General features: G+C 33.5%; 3 protein-coding genes across 3 annotated transcripts; all 3 read right to left on the bottom strand.

Annotated features, from left to right (window-relative positions):
• Positions 1-1,075: 1,075 nt before the first annotated feature.
• On the bottom strand, positions 1,076-13,155 carry LOC129944881 (uncharacterized). The gene is made up of 6 exons (XM_056054543.1): positions 12,875-13,155; positions 12,297-12,825; positions 12,058-12,236; positions 2,836-3,192; positions 2,160-2,694; positions 1,076-2,089 (listed from the first exon to the last, which is right to left on the bottom strand). The coding sequence occupies exons 1-6, from the start codon at positions 13,153-13,155 to the stop codon at positions 1,076-1,078; spliced, it is 2,895 nt and encodes a 964-aa protein (XP_055910518.1).
• A 5,293-nt stretch (positions 13,156-18,448) lies between these two features.
• Positions 18,449-19,035, bottom strand: LOC129947138 (uncharacterized). The gene has a single exon (XM_056057580.1). It carries the CDS (start codon positions 19,022-19,024, stop codon positions 18,449-18,451), a length of 576 nt encoding a protein of 191 aa, XP_055913555.1. The 5' UTR covers positions 19,025-19,035.
• A 190-nt stretch (positions 19,036-19,225) lies between these two features.
• Positions 19,226-20,909, bottom strand: LOC129947137 (uncharacterized). The gene is made up of 3 exons (XM_056057579.1): positions 20,090-20,909; positions 19,499-20,027; positions 19,226-19,447 (listed from the first exon to the last, which is right to left on the bottom strand). The coding sequence occupies exons 1-3, from the start codon at positions 20,419-20,421 to the stop codon at positions 19,226-19,228; spliced, it is 1,083 nt and encodes a 360-aa protein (XP_055913554.1). The 5' UTR covers positions 20,422-20,909.
• Between the last annotated feature and the right edge of the window lie 3,560 nt (positions 20,910-24,469).

The following is a 24,469-nucleotide window of genomic DNA, read 5'->3' as shown; positions in this document are numbered from 1 at the left end:
ACGGTACAGTACAGCCCATCCTACCACATTTGGCAAGTACTGGCATACCAATCGCTACTTGTAAACTGCTGCTAATGCAGGACGCTGTGAGGAGGGCAGGCACCAGGTGGAACAACATCACCACGTGTCAAGTCACAAAAAACATCTGGCCAAAACTGGATTTAAAACGTTAAAGGTGCTTGCTCTCTCTAAGCAGATCCCATATAAGCTCGATAATAGGTGTCATAACCGGACACTGTCTAATAGGAAAGCACGTCACGAGACTAGGCGTATTCTCAAATGACTTTTGCAGAAGCTGTATGGACGTATGCACATGCCCTGCTCTAGCTCGAAAATGCAAGAATTAACTAGGAAAATTCTTCTTTAACGATCTAAACGATCTTAATCATATCGGTATAATTAGCCTCTCACGTTTCGTAAGGGACTCAAACTGGTTCCATTGAGCTTAGGAGGAAGCCTCAAGATTCATGTGGTATCACAATGGGCCATTAAACTGGCCTAAGTGAGTCCGTTTCCATCTTGGGCAGCCACTATAACCTAACCCTAACCTAACCGCAAATATATTGGTTCGGGGGTGCTCATACAAACGTTTGGTTGTAAATGATAGTTTCTATATAGGAATTGATTCTTTCTTTGTTTTAATTCTGTCAACTTATGAATTTAGAACGTCCTTCATTATAGAAGAAGTAGTCTTTGTTTTTATCTTATGAGCTTTGACATTACCTTGAAAGATTATATTAGATCTTCAAATCAAACAAAAATAAACCAATTAAATAAATTAGGTGGCTCAACAGTCCGTTAAGGATGATACTAGAGCCTAGTGACTTACAACTCTCAACCATTCCTGTGTGTGGGTAATGTTGTCAGGGATCGAAGAGATCTAAAGTTTAAAGCCGAATTTAATCTGAGAAACCACATTTCATGAAATATGGCCAAATAAAAAATGAAAAAAGCTTGCCCCTATCCATGTGGCACCAAGTGCAAGTACAGCGTTAGTTAAGGCGTTCCTAACATCACAAAAAAATAACTTTTGTGTATAGATATTTTTATTAATTTTGACAGATGGGGCCCCTATTTAGCTAATCCACTGAAAAAATCTATACAATTTATCACAACGAACTGACATCAATTCCAAGAAAAAAACAAAAATCGCTATGACTTTCATGCAAATATAAATATCATACATTGCTCTCAAGCGTCTATTTCCAAGTGGTTCCCGTGGTGGTTGGCTTCTTCTTATGCTTCGCAAAGCCGCTTCTGAAGTTAAATTATTGTGTTTTAACTTATTTGTTATCCCGCCATAGATCAACAATCGTAACTTCTTATCAAATGTTGCGACATAAATCGAATTCTTGGGAAAGAACATTACAAAATGATACATTATTATAACTTCATTGTTCATAAACAAATTGTTTCTTTTCCATTGGTTTTTGTTCATGTAATCGATGAAACTCTCCCGAAGAATGGCCGAGGCATATCTTCCTTCGATTTTCTCCAGAATTTTAATCCGTGCCAAATATCCACCAACAGGTACGGTTATAGTTAAGTCTTTGGGGTAAGCATTAAATTTATCAACTTCCGGTGAAATCAGGATCTTATAGTTCCACTTGACAATTTCTTTAAGGCCGGATGGAATTCTTACGAATCCATCTCTAAGAATTGCTTCGTACAGAGATCCTTGATATGCGTTGCGAATGACTAATGTCAAAATAAGCAATAGCAATAAAATGTACCGAGCGAAATTCCGATTGGCCAATGGAGTTCGATTGACTGGATAGCCGAGAATAATTGCAAAAAAATTTAACGTTGGAGCATCATTTTTATCTCCAAGGATATATTGAGTAGTAACTGGATTCATAAAACGAAGAATTATAATGAATGAAAAACCAATGGCAAGGACTCCAACCAAAGCTATCCAAAGTTGGATAGAAAACGGCTTTGCCAAACGGCCTATGGCACTTAATTCCTTGGCTCGCACAACATAAACAAACGGAGATGAGTGATAAACAATAGACGGTGTAAAAAGCCATCGACTTGGATCAGAACCACCAAATCCTCCAATAGCAAGATCCGCGTTGCCGTTTTGTAGCTAGAAAATAATTAAGTCATATTGTAAAGAATGTTATTTTACATGACTACTTTGTTATCTACGTACGTACCTCAAGAAAAGACCCATAACAAGTTAAATTCTCAATGTAGCTTCTGCTTTTTGGAAACGGTAATAACTGAAGCTGGAAATTTAACGCTGATGCAAGTTCTCTTATCAACAATCCTTCAACTCCTGATAGATTTTCCCATGATCCAACTGGTTGCGGATTATTTTTATTTCCTCTCAAATCCAAAAAAGGTCCTAATTTTCTACCAGCTACTTTAACTGGACATCCAAAGAAATTGTTCAATTTTTCAGGAAAAATAGTTTTAAGATTGTCCAATTCACGATTATCTTTGAGTCTCAGATAGAGAATAGGCTGGACAGTTCGACAAGCATTCGTTGAATATAGCATGTATGTGAACATGCAAACGCCATCTGTTGGGTGTTTTACAATCAATATAACATCGATAACATTGAACTGATAGCAAAGTTTGAAAATATCTTCGATAACATTTCCCAGGTTGTGAGTGTGTTTGGTTAAGATAATGAGAAAATAAAAGTGACGCTCAAAAAAGGATTCCGGAAATAAACCGTTGATTTTTCTAGAAATAAAAACAATAATTAATAGGAATATGAATATTCAATAAAAAATTGAAATTGAAAATTATACCCAGCGGAATAATTAAACCCATTACACAATTTTATTTATAAGGTCGGAAACAGGCCTTTAAAAAGTTTCATACCTGAATGCTTCAATTGAATCCACTATAAAAATATAATATTCCCATGGTTGTTTATTTTTAGAATGAATTTTCAACTGGACTGCAATATTATCTTGTACATTTTGTAAAAAATATTCCAATAAATTTAAATTCGTGTTACTCGTTTCGGGTGTAACACTTTTTTCAACAATCACAAGGGTTGATGTAGCATATTTCAAGAACTTTCGAGTTAGATTTAATGTAATTTCAGCTAATTCAATGCTATCGTTGTCAACTTCAACTGTTGGCCAATGTATTTTTGCAGTTTCAATAGTTTTTAATGGCCAAGTAATAAAATAAAATAATACACATCGTTTTATATTAACCATTTTGAACAAACTAAAAGGACATTTTTTTGATTATTATTAACATTACTTTGTATATGAAGGGACATCGCTAACTAGAATGTTATACCTAAATTAATCAAAGATCGTAATGCTGATAGAATGCTCTTTAATTAAATTGATATATACTTTGCTGAATAATTTCTTAAGATACTCGTACTCGTGTTTGGTCAATATTATGGTAATGGTTAATAATCAAATTAATTGAATTGACTTAATAGTAATTATGATAGCAGTAAAAAAACTTATTACTTCATAATGATTATGACGAGTATCCACTCTAACAGCCTGTCGTTAGTATTTTTTTTTGTTAATGTATCCACATCGAGGATCAAATGTTGATATTGATGGTTTTGAACCACGGCAAAGGTTTTCGAACAATTATAAGAACGAGAACAAATCATGACGTTACGATATAGGGTGGCCCTTAGTAAAAAAAATAAATGAATCTCATGGTATTTTTTTCTTAAAGATTGTAATGAAGAACTAGTTTTTATTGGAATTCTTTTAACATAAGTCAGTATATACTTCTAATTGAAGACAGAACGGGTAAAAGTATCAAAATAAAAATGTCTCTTCAATATTCTGTTCTGTGTATTTTTATCAAAACTAAAAAGTGTTTTTTTGGTTTAATGTTATACTTTCTTTACAGCGCAAACATCTAAATGACCATTATTTTTGACATTTCATTACCATCTGTTTTCGTTGCAGATTTCCGGAGCAGCACCAAGTAACATTTTAAATTATTTTGAACATCATTGTAAGACGACAACTTTTGCCATTTCTACATTTCTAAGTGTTTCCACTAAGGCACCTCTCCTTATCCAGACGACAGCGGACGAATTTCTGAGATGGAATCAATGGTGGTGTCTACAGTTCTAGTAAGGTTAAGCTACTTAGTGAACACCTTATAGGGTTTCTACGACTTATTCGGAGCTCAGGCCTAAAAAGAGCGGGTTATCCGGCTCCCCGTCCTTGGAGTTGGGGGTTGTGCCGTCGGGGTAACTTCCTGACCACGTACAAAATACATTAGTTGCGATGCACCAACAAGCCTCGGATACGGACGGATTCACTGTTGACAACCCAAGCAAACGCATTAAGGACAACGAACTTAAAATCTGTTCGTGGAATGTAAGGTCCCTTAACAGACCACGTGCAGCCGAACAATTAGCTCAAGCCCTAAAATGCTGCAAGGCAGATATTACCGCCACCCAAAAAGTCCGATGGGATGGTACGTTCAAACGCAAACTAAAAGACTGCGATGTATAATACGGGGACTGCTACCGAGAACATAGACAGCGTCTATTTGGGTGTGGATTTGTTGTTGGAACTCAGACTCAGGCAAAAAGTCTTGAGTTTCAATTTCAATTCACACAGGATATCTGTATTAAGGTAAGGCTACGGATATCCCGGTTCAAGCCAAAACAAGGAAGTACTGTGAGAAGTTTCGACGTAAGACGGCTACAATCGCAAGAGACTGCCATGTCCTTTTACGATCGAGTCTCTAATAACCTCCTAAGGAGTCCTATGCTTCCTGCATTAAGCGTTGAAAACCAGTGGCAACATTGCCTTGCAGCCATCAGAGATGCCGCTTTTGAAGTGCTAGGTTTCACACGGCCACCACAGCGAAACCCCTGGTTTGACGACGAATTCCGGCAAACGCACGCAGCTAAACAAGAGACATACAAAACGGCGCAGCGCAAAAGGACTAGAGCTGCTCGCGAACTCTACGAGCAGAAGAGGAGAGAGGAACACTGGCTTCTTTGACGGAAAAAAAGAGAACATGAGAAGCGCGCTATCGAGGAGATAGAGGGATGTCACAACAGGAATGAGGTTCTTAAATTTTACCAAAAGGTAGAAAAAACCTTCCAAGGGTACCAGCCACAAACCAAAGCCTGTAAATACGATCAGGGGAACATCGTAGTAGAACCGCAGTTTATGTTGAGAATATGGAAAGACCACTTCTCCAAATTATATAACGGCGATGACGAACCGTTCGTCAATAACCTGATTGGTCCTTATCAGTGTGGCTTTAGATCAGGAAAGTCCACTATCGACCAAATATTCACACTACGGCAGATCTTGGAAAAAACCCAGGAGCTTCAAATCGATACCCACCATCTCTTTGATTTCAAAGCCGTGTATCTATAGGCAAGAGCTCTACAGATCAATGTCTAGTTTTGGCATACCTGTCAAACAATCCGTTTGTGCAGAATAATGATGGAGAATGCACGCTGCTCTATCAAGGTGGGAAAATATCTCACCGATGCGTTCGTTGTCAAAAAAGGTTTTAGAAAAGGCGATTCATTGTCATAGACTTCGTCAATATCGTTCTGGAAAGAATTATGCAAAACTCAACCATCAACACTAGAGGCACAATCTTCCAAAGGTCCATCCAACTACTTGGATACGCAGATGGTATTGACATAATTGGAGGATCAAAGGGTGAGCGTTTGCGCTATATCTGGGAAAATACGCTGAATAAGCTCCTCATTTGAATATGTGATGTGACAGAAATCAGTGGGTAATGTGATGATTCCGGTCGAGGTGTCCATTGCAACTTTATTATATTTCCAATATCTAACAACTGCTTCGAAAACACATTTGCAGTTTCATCAAGTTGCAAAAATACTTGCATGTTAGTTGTTAATTGGAGTGTCTTTACGTATTGCCACAAATTCGATGATCTTAGGCATGCATTTAGTTCATCAGCAACAGTTGATCGGGGAATAACTGAAAGAGTCTAACGAATATCATGGCCCCACCAAAAATATTTTGGTTGTCACGAAGATCTTTTAATGTTCTGTCCAGCGCCTCCAGTGATCTCTTATTGGCCATTGTTCATTCATCCCAAACAATTAATTTGCATACGTGTAGGATCTTGGCCATTGCGCTATTTTTAGCGATGTTGCAAATTGGTGTTTCGGTGATTTGCATGTTTAATGGTAATTTCAAGGCAGAATGCGCAGTTCGGCCGCCATCTAGCAGAGTCGCAGCTATTCCATATAAAGCCAACGCTTGAGAAATTAAGAACTTTTTTCCGGTTCCTCCGGGAGCATCAAGGAAATAAATTCCACCAGATCCACTTTTCACAGCTTATATCAAAGTGTGGCCCGCAATTCTTCATTGTTGATTTAATTGTGGAACATTTGTATGAACTGTTGCGGACAATGCTTCAATGTCGTATTGTTGTTCCCTTTGCAATTCGTGGTTTACTGCATCGTGCATATGACGATTGGGTGCTGTCATTCCCAAACACGATAAATTTCTTCAGTCATTTGTAGTGTAGGAATATCGTAACCATGCTCATAACACAATATCGTCAATCGTTATACTTTTTTCCGTGTTCTGATTTTTTTATTTATTTTTTTTGGCGCTTACCTTAAAGCCATAAGTCTCCGTGTTCTGAAGTACGACAGAATGATTGACATATTAGTTGGTTGTCAAATCTAATGTCAAATATTATGGTTGTATTCAGAAACTTAATTTGTGACAAAACTTAAGATTATTTATCAAACTTAAAATCGCGTTTGCGATTCACTTCTGTTTATTTTCGGAACGCGACATTAGATCTTCCAAAGCACAGGCGAAGATATGATTGAATTTTAACTTTATTCAGCGGTAATAAATTGCAAATTAACTCTTTGACGTTAGGAACACACCTAAACCGCTGCGCCAACAATTAGTTATTATAATTTAATATGAACTTTATTGCTATTCAACAATAAAGTTCAAATTGACTCTAGAAAACGTCTGTATGGGTAATAGAAAAGGGCTGTTTTTAGGGAATTATTCAATTTTGACTCGCCTTTTAAACCTTCCCTAGACCTCCATGAACATTTCAAGACTAAGATAAGTTAAATCCGTTGACCAACTAAATAGTTTTTATGGTTAAAATGTAAGTTAAAAGAATTCAGTTGACAGAATGAAGTACCATATGTTGTCTGAACCTGTTCATTGTAAGCCAGTTGGAGCTATTTTAAGAGGACTGATTGATTTGAAAACCGTTTGTATTTCTGTTACGGTAAACGTTTATTTTTCATTTTCCATGTTTTCATACGCATTAATTTGAATAGGTTTTGTTAAGGGAACATTCGGATGTTAGGAGAACGCAGAACCTTTTTCAAAATAATGGTTAGAATTTCTCGGGTATCTGAAATTCAGTGCATCAAAAACTTAGGAGAGTATAATATTTCGTTCTTCCCAAGTATATGGGATTTTGTCTATGTGCCTCATTTTAAAATGAATATTCTTTGAAATCTTAATATTGATATGTCAATCCTAAACACCATGGTTTTCGCAAAGTCATACAGCTTCTAATAAACGTTTGTTAGTTTATTCATTGACAACATTAGCTTATTCACATTCCACATAATTTTTAGTTTTCAGAATTTAATCAATTCAAGTTACTGTTTAAAAGCTAAACTGAAATGAAACTACAATTCTATCTAACTGCATATAAATTTCATATATCCGAGAACGCAATCTAAATGCGAAAAATTAGAATCTTACTTTCATAAAACGTGCTTTCTATGCTTGATAGCCATAATTTAAATAATTATTTTTAGTGTGTTTCTATAATTTAGAATATCACTGTTTTGGGAATAATCTGCAAATCCATTGAGTTTTAAACTTACAGTTGGTTCTTCAAAAAACTTCATCAGTTCTATGGCAATCATGGTTAACATAAGTTGTATTTTTTTCGTTTCAACTCTTTTTATATCGACATCATCGGTAGTGTCCCTAGATATTCATGATCTGGGCGATGTCACTTTATACATAATTCGAGAACATCTTAATGTTGCAACTTCAACAATTGCTGTGGCAGAGCATAGTTCGTCACAGGAATTCGTCTATGAAAATACAAACATTCTCAATCATCTCCTGCAAAACCTTAACGAATCCATTTCCGTGCAGATAAATAGTGTGGAATATACGTGGGATTATTATATTTTTATAATTGACTCTTTTGATGCCTTCAAGTATAAAAAAATAACGTTGAAATCCAAAATATAAAATAGCTAACTTGATTTTGAATTATTCATGCAGGTTCCTCTTGAGTCAAATCTCGATAACATTTAAGGACCGACTTCTCCATTTTCTTATAATTCTAACTAATCACAGCCCACATTGGCAAAATACCATGAAGGATATTTTTATCGAATGTTATAAATTAAATGTGATGAATGTCAATATTATGGTTAAACAGTCAAATGGATTGATTAATATGTACACTTATTTATTGTTTCTGGAAAACAGATGTCGCGTCGTAACACCTGTAATTTATTTTTCTTTTAATCGCGATTTGAAGCAGTTGAAGAAAATTTTTCCAGAAAAAATGAATAACTTTTATAATTGTTCATTGACCGTGACTGCCCGAAATGAGCGTCCTTTTTTTAACTTCATTGGCAATATAAGTAATCCTGAGCCAGTTGGAATGTGGGAAAATCTTTTTGGATTTGAAGGAATATTGTTGAGACATTTATCGCATAATCTTAATTTTTCTATTAAATTGCTGCCATTTGTTAATGAAACAAAGTATAAGGATGGAGAAATTGTCTATGGAAGTTACCTTAAGGTATTTTGTTTTTTTTTTTTCAAAATACTTGCTTTGAGGTATACATTTTGAGTAAGTGCATTTTTCATTTACGATCCAGTCCGTCGTTGACATCTAACAGATTTATTCTTTAGTCAAACATTGTTTTATATTTTGTTTTTTTAGCTTATTTATGAAAGTGCACACTTAAATCCTTATATATGTTAAAAAGCAGTTAAATAACCTCAAATTTATGACAACTAACCTTGTGAAAATGTTTTATTTTATTATATTTACAGCTACTTAATCATGAAGCTGATATTGCAATGGGAAGTTTTAGCGGTTCAGATCCGGGTCGAACCCTTATTTCACAATCACATATTTATTATAGATCACCCATAAAACATATTGTCCGTGGTAAGCCTTTAAGTACTCTCAGCCGTATAGGGTTGCCACTCAACATACATCTATGGCTGCTTCTGGCTACGTTCTTTTTTTCGGCAAGTTCTCTGATCTTATCGTTGAAATTCGTACGACCTTCGATTCGAAATTTTATCCTAGGGAAAAAGAATAAAACAGCTATACTCAATTTAATGGCATATCTTGTTGGAAGTCCTGTTACCGCTGTACCTCAACGGAATTTCGCCAGATTTCTACTAATGATGTTGCTTCTTATGGACTTGGTTCTACGCACTGTGTATTTGGGGTCTTTATACGAAATTATTCGAGTGAATAAGACTTTCGCTAAGCCACCTTTAAATTTTGACGAACTCTTAAGAAAGAATTATATATATTTGCTGCCACCAGATGTTGCACATCTGAAGTTACATCCTAAAAATCGAATAATAATAGTTGCGGGTAATTTCGAGAAACGTCTTGAAAAGTTGGCCAACTTTGATGGAAACTACGCTACTCTCGTACTTCAGCCTAATTTTGTAAGTTATTCCCAGGAAGCTCAAAAAATTCATAATAACAATGAACTTCTTATGATGGATGAAGTTTTTCTGATGTATCAAATAGCAATGGGTTTTACCAAACGATCAATATTTTTGGATGTTTTTAATAGAAAACTTGAAGAATTCAGTTATTGTGGGATTTTGGGAAAATTATCAAACGAACTTAATTTAGCAGATTATAGTTTTAATAAGGCACTTAAAGCTAAAAATTTAACTTTGACAATGAAACATTTTGAAGCATTTTTAAATGTATGGTTTCATTTGAACTTAATGGCAACAGGAGTTTTTGTTTTGGAAGTGCTTTCGGAACGTTTTCGCAGAATTAAAAATGTTTTGGATTGGATTAACGATTAAATAATTCTCATTTTATCTATTTTTAAAAATTTAAATATTAAATATTCTGTACTATTTCTTTTCTTGAATAAAAATTAATAACATTTGTCTTAAGAGCGTTTTCAATTCGAAACTGCTAAAGTTTTTCAATAAGGGCACGTAGATGTTGTGTGTAAATGTCGTGGCGTTTTCTGTGTGCCACGTAGCACCGTCCTGATGAAACCACATGTCGTCCAGGTCCACTTGGTTCAATTTTTTCATAAGAACTTCGTTATCATTGTTATGCAGCGCTCGCTGTTGACGGTGACCACTTCATTAACGTGGTTTTAAAAAAAGTACGGACAAATTACGCCGCCGCGCCAGCCCAAAATCCACAACAAACGGTAAGTTTTTGAGGATGCATTATCACCTGGTGAACCTCGCGTAGGTTGGTGTCGTCCCATATAAGACCAACTTGTAAACACAGCCATTCATCCCAAAATGCTTCTCGTCACTAGTGTTGATTTGTCGGGGACAAAATTGGGGTCCTCTTCTTTGTTTAAAATTCACCAAGTTGAAGTCTGCGAAAGGCCGTGTTCTTGTGCACGGCGAGGAATAGACTGCCTCGAATTCTGCTGTACACTTTCACCGACGCCTTGACACACCTTCTCCCCCAGCGGTAGTGGAACTGGTGCAGGAATATAAACAGCTGAAACAATTTTTGTGGTATGGAGAATTAAGACCACGTGCCTCGCTGAAGAACAACAGGGAATATTTCTGCTACAGCCCGATTTGTTGGTTCCTTGTCGATCTTCGGATTTAACGATTTTGCATCGTATTTTGCAGGCTAGAGTCTTGGCAGACTAAGGCATCAAGCTTTCAAATCTTTCTTCTTGCGCTGGTGGTGTAATCGGACCCTGCTTCGAGTCTATCGTCGGTTTCGTTAATCTCTTCAATTCTTCCTCATCTTCAGCACAAAACATACTTTTTATTTTAAATTTATCTTTAAAAATGCTTTTTGGTTTTTAAAAGTATTTAAAGAAACCTAACGACGTAACCTTAAGAATGACGTTTGAAAAGAAATATTATATAAATGTCAAAATATGTGTTTGCCGTAAATTGTTTTACAATCAATCTTTCTCAATACGCTATTCATCACTTAAAAAAAGGAAAATAACAATAAATCAAAATCTTTATTTTTTCATAATTATTTCGTTTAAATATAATTCACACAAAGATCCATTGCAACCATTTGCAATTATTTACCGAGAGAATTTCAAAACAAAATACCACCACAGAAATTCCTATCATGCAGGCACAAATAACGTACAATGCTTCAAGACGTTTATTGCGAAGTGGTATTTTATCTGATTTCGTCTTAAAATACGTGTTAAAAACTCTATCACTAATTCTTAAATTATTTGTTATTTTCTTTAATATTCCAGCAGCAGCTAATTCGAATATTTTAATATTTAAAACTGGCAAAAAGATCGAATGCTTTGGCAGATACAATACAAACTGATAATTATAGATGATTTCAGGTAGCAAAATAAGTTTTGTCGTATGGTTTCGCAAGTTATTCTTAAAGTAATCAATATAACAGTCTTGATAAGAAGCTGTTACATATTTTCCGTCCAAACGGTCCAATGTTTTAAACCTCTTTTGATATTCTTCATGCATAATTTTGATTGTTCGAGCCGGAGGAAAGTAAACAGAATCTACTCCTTCTGGGGGGAGGAAGAAAGTATAATTCCATTTCACGAGATCTTCATAACCCAATGGAATTCGTGTAAATCGGTCCATAAAAAAAGCGTCGTAAAGGGAGCCTTGATAAGCACTGCGTAGGACGAGAGTAAGGAATAGCAAATGAGAGAAGATATATCGAGCGAAATTACGACGAGGAGTTCGACTAATAGAATACCCAAGGAAAATTGCCAAAAAGTTCGTCACTGGACTGCGATTTTCTTCTCCGAAGACGAATTCTTGAATATATGCACTTTTTGTTCTTAAGTACGACACAATGATTATGTTAAGGCAAAAGAAAGCCGCAACATACCACCAAAGAACGGAGTTGAAAGGCTTAATAAGTCGATCCAATGAGTTTACATCTATTTTTCCCTGAATTACGTACTTAAAGTGCGAACTGTGATACGTATTTGTTGGTGAGAAAATCATTCGGCCAAGACTCGAGTCAATGAAGCCTCCAATGACTATGTCTGCTTTTTTCTCCAGTAACTGTAGAGAACCGAAAACATATGTTCTAAACATTAAATAAAGTTAAACAAATTCTAGTACCTGTGAAAAACACCCAGAGGTATGATTGATGTTATAAAAACTGCCTTCTGCAGGAATAGGTTGCAAATCAATAGTAAAATTCAATGATTTTGCCAAGAACTTCAACAAGGCTCCTTCAATGCCGTTAAGGTTTTCCCAAGCTCCTACTGGCTTCGGATCATTTCGATTGCCTTTAAACCTCACATATGGTGCAAAAGACCGTCCTGAAACCCTGAACGGACATCCATGTAAATTCGTAAGCTTCTCTGGAAACACCAATTTCAGATTTTCAATTCCTTGATTGCAGTTGTGCAAAAGTATTGGAACACAACGACGACACACAGTTTCCGAGTACAGGTAGTAGGTGAACATTGCCACTCCCAAAATTTGATGGTGTACTATAATATTAACATCAATAACGTCAAATGAATGACAAAGCACAAAGATTTGTTGCATAGCATTTCGAAGATTTTGTGTTTGCTGTGTTAGGACGATTATAAATCGAAAGTGTCTCTCGAAAAGGCTGTCCTTAAAGTCGTTATGAAGCTCCCTTAAAAGAAATTAAATTAATACTTTGAAAATGTTCATGTAGTCCGTACCTGAAGGCCTCTAGAGAGTCTACAATAAACACATAATACTCAAAAGGTTGCTCACTGTAGTTGGTCATGTAAGACTGAATTGCAATTTTTCCATTAAGATTCTGCAGAATGTATTCCAAAAGCAGGGTATTGTTGATCGTTGATTCAGGCGTCATGCCTTTTTCAGCTAATACAATGGTCGACGTTAAGTTGCTCAGATGATCACGGACGATGAATAGTGCAACTTCAGATAGTGTTAGGTTTTTCGACTGGAGTGCAGATATATTTATAGTGAGGAACATTATTAGGAACAAAAACCTTGGGCAGTTCAAGTAAGCCATCATTATTTCGTAAATGCGAGGAACTATTAAAATGTTTCACAACTTGCTTCTATGTGAATTCGTCAAATTTTATTAGCTCATGATTATGTGATATCTATTTGAATAATGTAAACTTCTTCAATTAAAAGGTTGATAGTCCTTGGGAGTATATTAACCTAATTGACAAACGTTTACACAACAAGCAGTCTTTTATAGTGTATTAGGTAGCTTACCAAAGAAGTCAACTTATAGGAAGTATCTGTTTCGCTAAATTTACTTATGCTTTCCATTTCTTCCAATAGTTTTTATTCAAAAATTCAATTAATATAATTACCTAAGTTCCTTTAATGTGATAACAGAAAGGGTTATAAATAAATTAGCTACAACATCCATGTGAATAAGTTTTAGTTTTTTTTTTTGTATAGGTATGAGATTCCCTGAGGGAAGAAATTGGATAAGTAATATATGATGGCTTGTCAATTATGAAAATTGCCTGTTTTACTTTCATACAATCTGATATAAAAAAATATGCTTTTTATTTGATTTAAGGTTTTCTTAGGTTATAAACGATATTTACTTCTTATGAAAAACAATTTGGAGAGTTTCGTTCAAGTAAATCAATCAAAACTCAAGTTTTCTGTTCTTCGTTCTGTGGTATGCCTTGATTGAATTTACAATTTAGTTCATTTTATTTTTCAACGATAATTTTGAAAATTGGTCCTAAAAAGGATTTTTTTCGACAGACCCAATAGTGACTACTTTTTAGTTACGTTCTCGTCAAAGTCGAAAAATTTCAGTCTCGTTTCGGTGTCCTATAATAAGGCCTCGCCTCCGTCTCGTAAAAGTTTAATTTTTAGTAGCATCTTCCAGCCTTAGTTTCATTTCGTACACTGAGTTTTAGGTTTAAAGTTTGAACTTAAATCTGATGATAATATTTTTAAACCATGAGAAAATAGAAAACACCTATAAAGGAAAAAAAACAGATTTAAAAAGTTTTGTCTGCTGAAACTTTTAAATTCTAAAACAGTGACGAGTGTCTACGTTAATTACGGTCAAAAGCATACAGTCTCGTTTCATAGTATCGGCTCTGTTTTAGGTCTCGTAGCCCGATATTCTGAAAACATTCGAAAAAAAATAATGGCGCAAAATTTTAAACAACCCATTTGCAAGGGCATTACAATTTACTAGGTAGCAGTTTCCTAAAAATGTAGCATTTTACTAAGGGAGTCCAAATTGTTAAACCATTCGCTAACTAGTAAATTTCTAATCGGCTTTTATTAAAAAACGAGCATCTAAACATGTCTAAAAAATAACAGCTCCTGAAAATAAAGAAAGCAAATACGCTTAAACGGACCTTTTAATTTGGATTTTTCAACCGTTGACTCAACCTTTCAATTCACTGTTCTTATAAGAATAACTGTGCAGATGTCTATTGATTAAGCAAATTGCTAAAATTTAAAGTAGACATTCCGTGATTTTAAGAAATGGTAAGATGTTAAAGTAGTTTAAAATAAGGTGATGATTAAAAGATTAAAGATGGTTACCTTTTAACCTTAGTAAATTCCTAAATATGATTTAACAATTTACTAAATCGTTTAAAATTTTGCACCAATGAATTTAAGCAACTCAAAGTCTTTCTAAAAGAAGGATCTAAAATTTGGTTCACTTGTCAAATTTGTGTTTAAACCTTTTATTTAGTGATTTTCAAAAACGAAAACTTTTCAAATAGAAGTGATAATTATTAACAAGATGCAAGACAAAAATTGTGTGGATTTTTTTTCAGATTCTTGGTGATTACATTTCAAGATTACTTTTTTTAATTAAAGCCCATAACCATCATTTGGCAAATAGGGGATATTTGTTTTTGTTTTTCTTAGGTCTTAACTTAACATTTTAAACGAACGAAATTGAAATTATGTCGCACAACATTAAAAAAAATGTACCAATGTTGTATTAACATTTTGGTCTTCAAATATAATTTTATAAGTGAAAGTAAAAATTCACTAATCGATCTCAAAAACTTTCTTTTAGTAAGTTATTGTAATGGGTCCGATTTGTCGAATTGAAAATTTTGAAATGTTTCGACGTTCAAATTCCCTAGAGTTGAAATAAAAGATTCTTGGAAAGATGCCTGAGCGTGCGACGTTTTTTTGGTGTCTATAGCTAAAGAACTAGAAGAGATATCGACTTCAAATACATTTTGTTATATAGATAATAGTGAGGAAAGATGCAGAAAGGGCTCTTAAAAATTTGGGTGGGTTTGAAATAAGGTAAACATTTTAATTAACCCTAAATATCCATCGAACCAATAACGCTAGAGGCTTGAATTCAATTTTATATTATATATTTTAATGTGATACGAAACATTTATATTTTCGGCATAAATTTCAATTAACAGTTTTTTATAAATCAAAAAAACTGGAAAAAAATTGTCACCTCGAAAGTTTCGCGAACAAAAAATGGTTTTCTATCCTAAACAACGCAACGAAAATAACGTTTTTGAAATTAGTTTTTTATAAAAAAAAAAAATAAAAACCTAACAAAAAAACATTACTCAAAGTTGGTAAAAATTTGATTTCGACTCAAATATCTTTTCAATAATTTGAGATTATGGCTCATGACTCATTTTATCTTATAAAAAATATTGTTGAACGTTTCAGTAAAATTATGAGAAAAAATCGAGTTGACAGTTTTTTAACAAAAAATAAATACCTAAAAACAATTAATAGAAGTTCGTAAAAATTGATTTTCGACTCAAATATCTTTTCAAAAATTCAAGATGTAGGCTTCAAATTAATTTTATTTAATAAAAATATTGTTTTCAACATTCAGTAATTTTTTTATAAAAATCGAAAAGTCAATTTTTTCATAGGTTAGGTTAGGTTAGGTTAAAGTGGCTATCCAAGATGGAAACAGACACACTTGGGCCAGTTTATTGGCCCATTGTGATACCACATGAATCTTAGGGCTTCCTCCTAAGCTCAATGGAACCAGTTTGAGTCCCTTACGCAACGTGAGAAGCTGATTATGCTGATATGACTTAGATGGTTAAAGAAGAATTCTCCTAGATAATTCTTGCGTTTTGAGCCAGAGAACGGCATGTACAGAGAAGATGAAGAATTGTTTCATCCTCTTCCTCGTCCATACAGCTTCTGCAAAAGTCATTTGAGAATACGCCTAGTTGCGTGGAGTACTTTCCTATTAGACTGTGTCCGTTTATGACACATATTATCGAGCTTATATGCGATCTGCCTAGAGATAGCAAGCACCTTTGACGTTTTAAATCTAGTGTTGTTCAGATGTTTTTTGTGACCTGACCCGTGGTGATGTTGTTCCACCTGGTGCCTGCCCTCCTCACAGCGTCTTGCATTAGCAACAGTTTACAAGTAGCGATTAGTATGCCAGTATGTGCCAAACTTGTTAGGATGGGTTGCACTGTACCGTTCCTGGCGAGTTCATTTGCCTTGGTTACCTGGAATGTCTCTATGGCCCGGAACCGAGCAAAAGTGAATATTAAACTGTTATGTCATCACCGTTAGAGATGATCGACAGTTATGGACTGTTATAGAGTTTGTAGAGAAAGAGTCCAGAGATTTGTTAGCAGCTTGACTATATGAGAAAATACGTATATCAGATGTTGATATAACGTATTCTTTAAGCCAGGACAAGACTTCTTTTATAGTTCCCCTTTAGAACGCGCTACAATGATTGTTAAGGCGGGATGAGAGACTTACTTTCAGTCGTTCAGAGTACACACCTCCACCAACCATTTCTTTTGTTTTTGAACCATCTGTATAAAAATGGATTGACTCATTTTCCACGAATTTCCTATCCTCCCAGAAAGATCTGGGAGGTATAGAAATCTGGAAGTTTCTGTCGAATTGCAGTTGGAGTATGGTGTAGTGTGTGTGCTTTGGAATTGATTATAAATACCTAAGAATTACGGAGTGCCCAATGTTGTTGTTAGTCCACTGCGTCGAAGCTTTGAGGCGAATAGCAGAGCTTGCAGCTATTTGTTTACTAAATATGTGAAGAGGTGTTAGGTACAGTAAGGTGTCTAGTGCCGCAGATGCGGTCGTGCGAATCGACCCGTTTATAAATAGGCAAGCTGAACGTTGGACTTTAATTAATTTATGACGGTTTATAGTTGTATCTAAAGCAGAGCACCATGCTCCCACACCGTACATTAAAATCGGTCTGATTACCAATGTATATAGCCAATGCGTGATTCTGGGTTTTAAGCCCCATTTACTACCAATATCTTTTCTGCAAGAAAAGAGAGCTACAATAGCTTTTTTGACTCATTTTTTTTAGTTATTATTATAGTTTTTTATCTAAGACAAGATCTAGCTATTTAGCCTTTTCTGAGAATTTTAATTTGATTCCTTTAATATAGGGAGAGTTGATAAATGGAATTTTGTATCTCCTCGAAAATAAGACTAAATCGGTTTTGTGTGGGTTTTTTCATAAAAAAATTAAAATCTACACAAAATATTTTGCAAATTTGGTAAAAATTAATGTTCGGTGAATAATAGAAATTATTAACTTCAAATTAATTCCATTAATTCAATTTGTATTTGTTTATATTAAAAACTTTAAAGAAGTGCTTCTAAAATTATTAAAAATTGGCTTTAGAATACAAATCTTGTTAACCAAAATAGATTTTGGAATGAAAATGAAATGCAAACATTTTTAATTTGTTGGAATATTTCAACTGACAATTTTTTTTAGCAAAACACGAAAACCCACAAATCTTTTATTCTTTTTAGGGATGGGAAGTTATCAGTGTGGTTCGCATCGCCCAAAAATTTAAATGAAAATGAATTTCATTGTATCAGTATTATTCCTTATGGTACCACTCTTATTATACACACGTATTCTATTTAAGTAAGATAATATTTTCAAAACATTAACAATTCTAAAATTAATTATGCAATATTTCATACAAATTATATTAAATATATGTACCACCATAAACAAAGACAATGACAAAATGCTAGATCACGTGTGGTGAAAAATAAAAAAATTATAAATTCATTTTAAAACTACTATGGCTTATATCTTTAACTGACATGCAAAATATGTATTGCTAATATAATTTTATGTTAAAATTAAATTAATTTTGCATATAATTATTTAAACTTATTCCTTATTTGCTGACTGACACCTTCACAGACGTTATGACACGTTTTCCATAGACAATCAAAATATAATCTTAAAGCTTTAAACCATATTTTTATTCGAAACATTCAAAGTTTATACTTCACACACGTTTTCACATAATTTTCATAAAATATTTTTCAAGTCTTTCATACCGAACCGAGAGTTTTTCCAAAACAAACACACCAAATGATATTGAAACTGATATAATGTAAATATGATATAACGCTCTAAGGCGCTTGCCAGTTAGTGCCACCGCTTTGGGGTTATTCATAAGCTTTCGCAAAGTCAAACGGTCTATTGTAGAATCCGAACTTATTTTTGCCGTTATACCTGCACAAGCAAATTCCTTTAATTTTTTATTGAAAATGTTCAAATAAATCGAATGCTTCGGCAGAAACATAACAAACTGATAATTATAAATGGCTTCTGGAAGCAGAATCAGTTCACTTCCGTTACGGAGAGCCTTTTGCAAATAATGTAGATAGCCATCCTGTATAACAACTGTCACATATTTTCCTTCCAGCTTTTCCAGCATTTCAAGCCTTGGCTCAAAGCCATCGGTATTCACCTTAATTGTTTGTTGTTGCGGGAATAACTTCAACTCTGCCGTCTCTGGAGGAAGTATAATTGTGTAGTTCCATTTGATCAGTTCATCAAAGCCTGATGGGGCCCTGGCAAATCTGTCCATACGAAAAGCATCATAGAGGGAGCCTTGATAGGCATTGCGTAAAACGAGGGTAAACAAAAGCAAGAGCAGGAAAATATATCGGGCAAAATTACGACGAGGCGATTGGCTAACTGGATAACCCAGGAATACTGCAAAAAAGTTCGTCACAGGGTTTGTATTCTCTTCTCCGAATACAAATTGACGAACTTTCTGCTTTAAGAGTCATGTTATGGTAATGGCCAGTATAAGGAAAGCCGCTATGACCAGCCACACTTCATTGGTAAAAGGTTGAGCAAGACGGCTGAGGGCGTTTAGAGATCTCCTTCCACGAACAACGTACAAATACGGAGCATTGTGATAAGGACTGGTTGGTGAGAAAATCCAAGTGCTCGGAATTGAACCTCCAAAGCATCCAATAGCCAAGTCCACTTTGCTGTCCTCTAGCTTAAAGATGGTTTTATTTTAAATTTTTTTGTATGAAATTACCAAACTCACCTCATAAAAGCATCCATGAGTTCGATTACCCTCAACATAACTCCGATCCACAGGAAAAGGTCGCAAATCAATTGTAAAGTTCAACTTTTGTGCGAGTAACTTCAATAAATTTCCCTCAATACCATAAAGATTATCCCAATCCCCAATAGGCTGGGGATTACTTGTATTTCCATTGAAACTCAAAAACGGTGAAAGAATCCGACTCGTTACTTTAAATGGACATTTTTGAAAGTTGTTCATTTTTTCGGGAAAAACCTTTTCTAAATTTTCAAGACCATCACTGAACTTGTATAAAAGTTTAGGCAAGCAACTCCGACAGACTTTTTCCGAGTACAGAAAGTAAGTAAACATGGAGACACCCATTTCAGGGTGATCTGTTATGATGTTTACATCAATGACGTCATAGCGATAGCACAGCTTAAACATTTCTTCCAAGATATAACTAAATTCCGTTGGGTATTTGGTCAGGATGATAAGGAAACGAAAATGTCGCTCATATAAGTTGTGTTGAAAGCCATGGTAGATTTCTCTGCAACAAAAAACCTTAATAATCCTAAAAGCTTCTTTGAGAGAAACATTTGAAAGTTTTACCTAAAAGCCTCGAGGCTATCCACTATGAAAACATAATACTCCCATGGTTGGGCCGTGTAATTGTGCATATACAGCTGAGCTACAATCTTTTCGTCAAGATTATGCAGAATGTATTCCAGGAGGTCAACATTTGTTCCATACGTTTCATCCAATGTTGTGTGTTCAGCTAATACAACAGTTGATGTCAAGTGGATTAGATGTTCCCGGACCAGAAATAATGTGACCTCACCTAGGGAGAGACTTTTCGACTTATGAGTCAAGTTGTGTGCTGTAATAGAAGTTATTGGGACTATAGCCCACAAAAATAGAATACGATAATTCACGTTCGCCATTACCTTTAAACTGAAGACGCTCTGAAATGTTGACAAAGTATATGTACACAAAACACGACAATATCCTCATTGAACAAACATTGTACAAACCGAAGGGCTTGAAAATGTCCATTTTATTAAGAGATAGAAAGCTGATAATAAGTGTGTGAGTTATTTGTCTAATTAATTATTGGTAAAGGTTTTCTTTTCTCACATGGAAGTATTCAATACTTCATTAGAATAATTAAGTTCTAATTTTTATTTAATGTTTAACCTTTATGTACACAAAGTCAATTGGCAGGTGAAAAATGAGCTGTCCCACATGAATAGATTCATTGTTCGTTTATTTTCTTAATCATAAGCAACGTGAAGTTGAGTTTTTGAGAACATTTTAAGTTTTGAATTTGGCACATCATGATATGTAAATTCAAGTGATACTCAACTCGTATTGTAATTGAATGCGAGTGGAAAATTAATTTGTTATTAAGCTTTATTTTTTTTTCAGTGTCCCTGATTCTTGTAGATTTTTGTGGTACCTGTATTTGAAAAAAGGACAATTTTAGTTTGGGTTTTGTTTCACATTGAAAATCAAATATAAGTATGGTGTTTTATTGAATCTATAGCTTTGGAATTATTAAGCTTATTTATAGGATATTCAAGTGAACTATTTACTGCTTTAAATATTAATACATTAGACCCAAACATTAAGTAAATATCAGTATAACGCGATAATTTAATTGAAATTTAAATTGTTTGATGAGTGTGTGTTATCCACAAATTTGCCGAAAATCCCACCAAAGGATAAGGTTCAGTGGAATTTTCAAAAAAAAGTGTGTTATATTTTAAAAATCCGTTCTTCTTTTCATCTTAAATATTTAAATATCTTATTTTCGCAAGAGATCAAGAGCATAGTGTAAAAAAATGTTTTCTAAAAAAAATGGTAGTTTCCAACTTCTATGAATGACACATTTATCGGAAATAATAATAATAAGGCAGAAAGATGCAGAAAGGGTTTTCCAGAAAATTATGTGGGTGATTTTTTATACCATAGCAGTTTAAAAAGAAGGTGCACATTTATGGTTAACCTTAAATATCTTAGAACCAAAAACGCTAGACATTTGAATTTTACATAATATATTGTAACTTGATAACAAACAAGTATATTTTTTGAAAAAAATGAAACTAATGGTTTTTTTTTCAAATACAAAAAAATGAAAATAAAAATGTCACCTCGAAAATTTAACGAATACAAAATGATTTTATCTCCAAAACAATGTTGTGCAATGAAAAATAACGTTTTAACAACTGTTAAGATTTTGACAAAAATCCAATTGAGAGTTTTTTTTATAAAAAATAAAAACCTAAAAAACATTACTCAAAGATAAATTGAGATATGGCTTTCAACTAATTTTAACTTATAAGAAATATTGTGTAAGATTTGGGAAAAATCGATTTGACAGTTTTTGTACAAAAAATAAAAACCTGATTGATTTTCGGCTCAAAAATCTTTTCAAAACGTTGAGATATTGGTTAAACTACTTTTATCTTTTAAAAAAATATTGGTGTCAACATTGAGTAAAATTTTAGGAAACATCGAATTTACAGTTTTTCTTACAAAAAACTAAAAACCTAAAAAAAAAAATTAACAAAGGTTGTAAAAAATGATTTTCGATTCGAATTTCTTTTCAAAACTTTGAGATATTGGCTTTAATTAACTTTTATCTTTAAAAAATGTTGTTTTTAACTCTTAGTTACATTTTGAGAAACATCGAATTGACAGTTTGTTTACAAAAAACTAACAACCTAAAAAAAGTTGGTAAGAAATTACTTTCGACTCAAAAAGCTTTGCTCCAAACTTTTTTAATATCACAGAAAATATTGTTTTCGATATTCAGTATTTTCTTTTTATAAAACTCCAACAGTCCGTTTTTTCAAAATAAAATAAAATCTACAAAAACTAGTAAGCAAATTTTGTAAAAATTGAAGTTCGTTTCTTGATATCTCCCAAATTAATTTCATTCATCCAATTTGGAAAAAATTAAGAAATGCTACTAAAATTCGTAAAAAATTGTTTTCGACTAAAAATCTAGTTAAAAAAACTAAACTTTGAAACTAAACTATTTCATAATATGAAAAATGTTGTTGGTAGTTTTGAAATTTTTAAGAATAATTCAACTAACAACTTTTTTAACCCAACCCTAGAAACTTTTAAGCAAGACAAATCGACAGAGAGCTATTGTAGCTCGACGAAGTTATCAGTGTGGGTCGAATCCCAGCCTCTTTTTTTATTTTGAAGATCTGCAAATTTATTTTGTATGAATTTGTATTTACATTTTTATCAAAAATTCACGTAATAAACTAGGTCCGGTAAGATATCAAAATAAAGTATTTTATATGATTTAAATTTTTGTTTAGTAATATCATCTTAAAACGGTAATATCTCATTTTTGGTATATTGAAAATACAATATTTTGACATATAGGTCAATTTTTTAGTTTTTAAGCGGTAAAAAAGTCTCCACTGCTCCTTAAAGGTCATAATAGATATGGAATATTCATATACAATTGATTTTTGGATTTGTTAGATATTGTAAACCTAATCCCAAAACTGGGATATTCTGTAAAACTTGCCTTAAATATACGTAAAAAGGCAACACATGGTATTTAATCAAAGAACCAATTAGAAAGAAAGAAGAAGAAATTAGAAGGAAAATGTAAGTACACTAATTAAAAACAAGTCGTTAGCTTCAAAAAGTTTCATTCATATTTGACAAATTACTATATTATTAATTAGGTTTGTTGATTGATCCATTGAAAGATATTTTTTCTAAATTTTTAAGATATTAAAAAAAGTTTGTAGTCTTCTTGACAAAAACCGTCTGTTAGTAAATAGAAGGATGTGTTTTACAATCAGCCATTCATATGGTTTTAATGAATTTATAAAGTTTAAAATCTTATTTTCTTTGTAGGATATTTAAACCAAATAATGATACCTGATAAGAATAGCTATATGTATTTATAAGATCCCAATTTGTTCATATAAGGTGTATGAATTCGTAAGTGGAATTAAGGCACTAATTTGTGGGATATTTAAGAAAAAGTTCTGCCATTTGGATGACATACTTTGTTGATTGCATAAATATCAAGATGTATTGTAGTTATTGTCAAGCAAAGGTGTTTCTCATAGACCTCAAAACTTGTAACCAACTTCTTAATTTACTTTACCATACACTTAAATTCAAAGAAATTTAAATTAAAAAAAAATAACTAAAAATAATTTTTGATAAACATAAGAAATTATTAAGGAAATCATTTCCTCAACATCCTACCCACCGACAATTAATAAAATGTAATTTTAAGTTCATATCTCGTGACCAATTCCCCCTTTTTATTGTTTAAAGTACACATAAAAGTATGATCGAACTGGTTCTCATGTTTGAAAATTCCACCATCACTTAAGAAGTCCACATTCAGTAATCAAAGAAAAAACCTCACAATCGTTTTTTTTTTGTATGGAAAAATGTATATGTATCAACTAAAGTGCCCCTTTTGAGTTTATAAACCAACTGATCGTGTCTCCGGTTACTTCTAGATTCAAAGTCACTCTTTGGAAACTCTTTAGACATAAAGTCACCAAGTTGCATTTGAAGAACTTTACCTACGTTCAAGGTGCATAAACCCCTCTTACATAAAATATTCGCATATAAACTTAAGTTTATTTCAAGTTACTAAAACAGGGATGCCTCTTTTAATACTTTTACTACAATAAGGTTTGTTGTTTCTTCAGTACAGTTTGTAATAAATAAATCGAAGGTTAAGGAATCAAATAATGACTTTTAAAACGATACAAAAAAGTTTCCATAGCCTGAAAAATATTTTGACTTGAATGACTTTCTAGAAATCTTGATGTTTTATTTTGTAACGAAAAGACAGCTCTGTTTTTTTGTTAAAAGATCTTCACCATCCCCCTTTTGTTAACAAATAACTGTTACTCATCCACATCCAAGTGTTCTGGTAGTTCTGTCCCCCAACAACTACTGCTTTTGTTATTGTTCACTCGACTGACACAC

This window comes from Eupeodes corollae, chromosome 2, assembly GCF_945859685.1.
Source record: "Eupeodes corollae chromosome 2, idEupCoro1.1, whole genome shotgun sequence".
In the NCBI taxonomy this organism is placed as follows: domain Eukaryota; kingdom Metazoa; phylum Arthropoda; class Insecta; order Diptera; family Syrphidae; genus Eupeodes; species Eupeodes corollae.
Note: the sequence above shows the minus strand (reverse complement) of the source record. Positions and strands in the feature narration are given on the sequence as shown.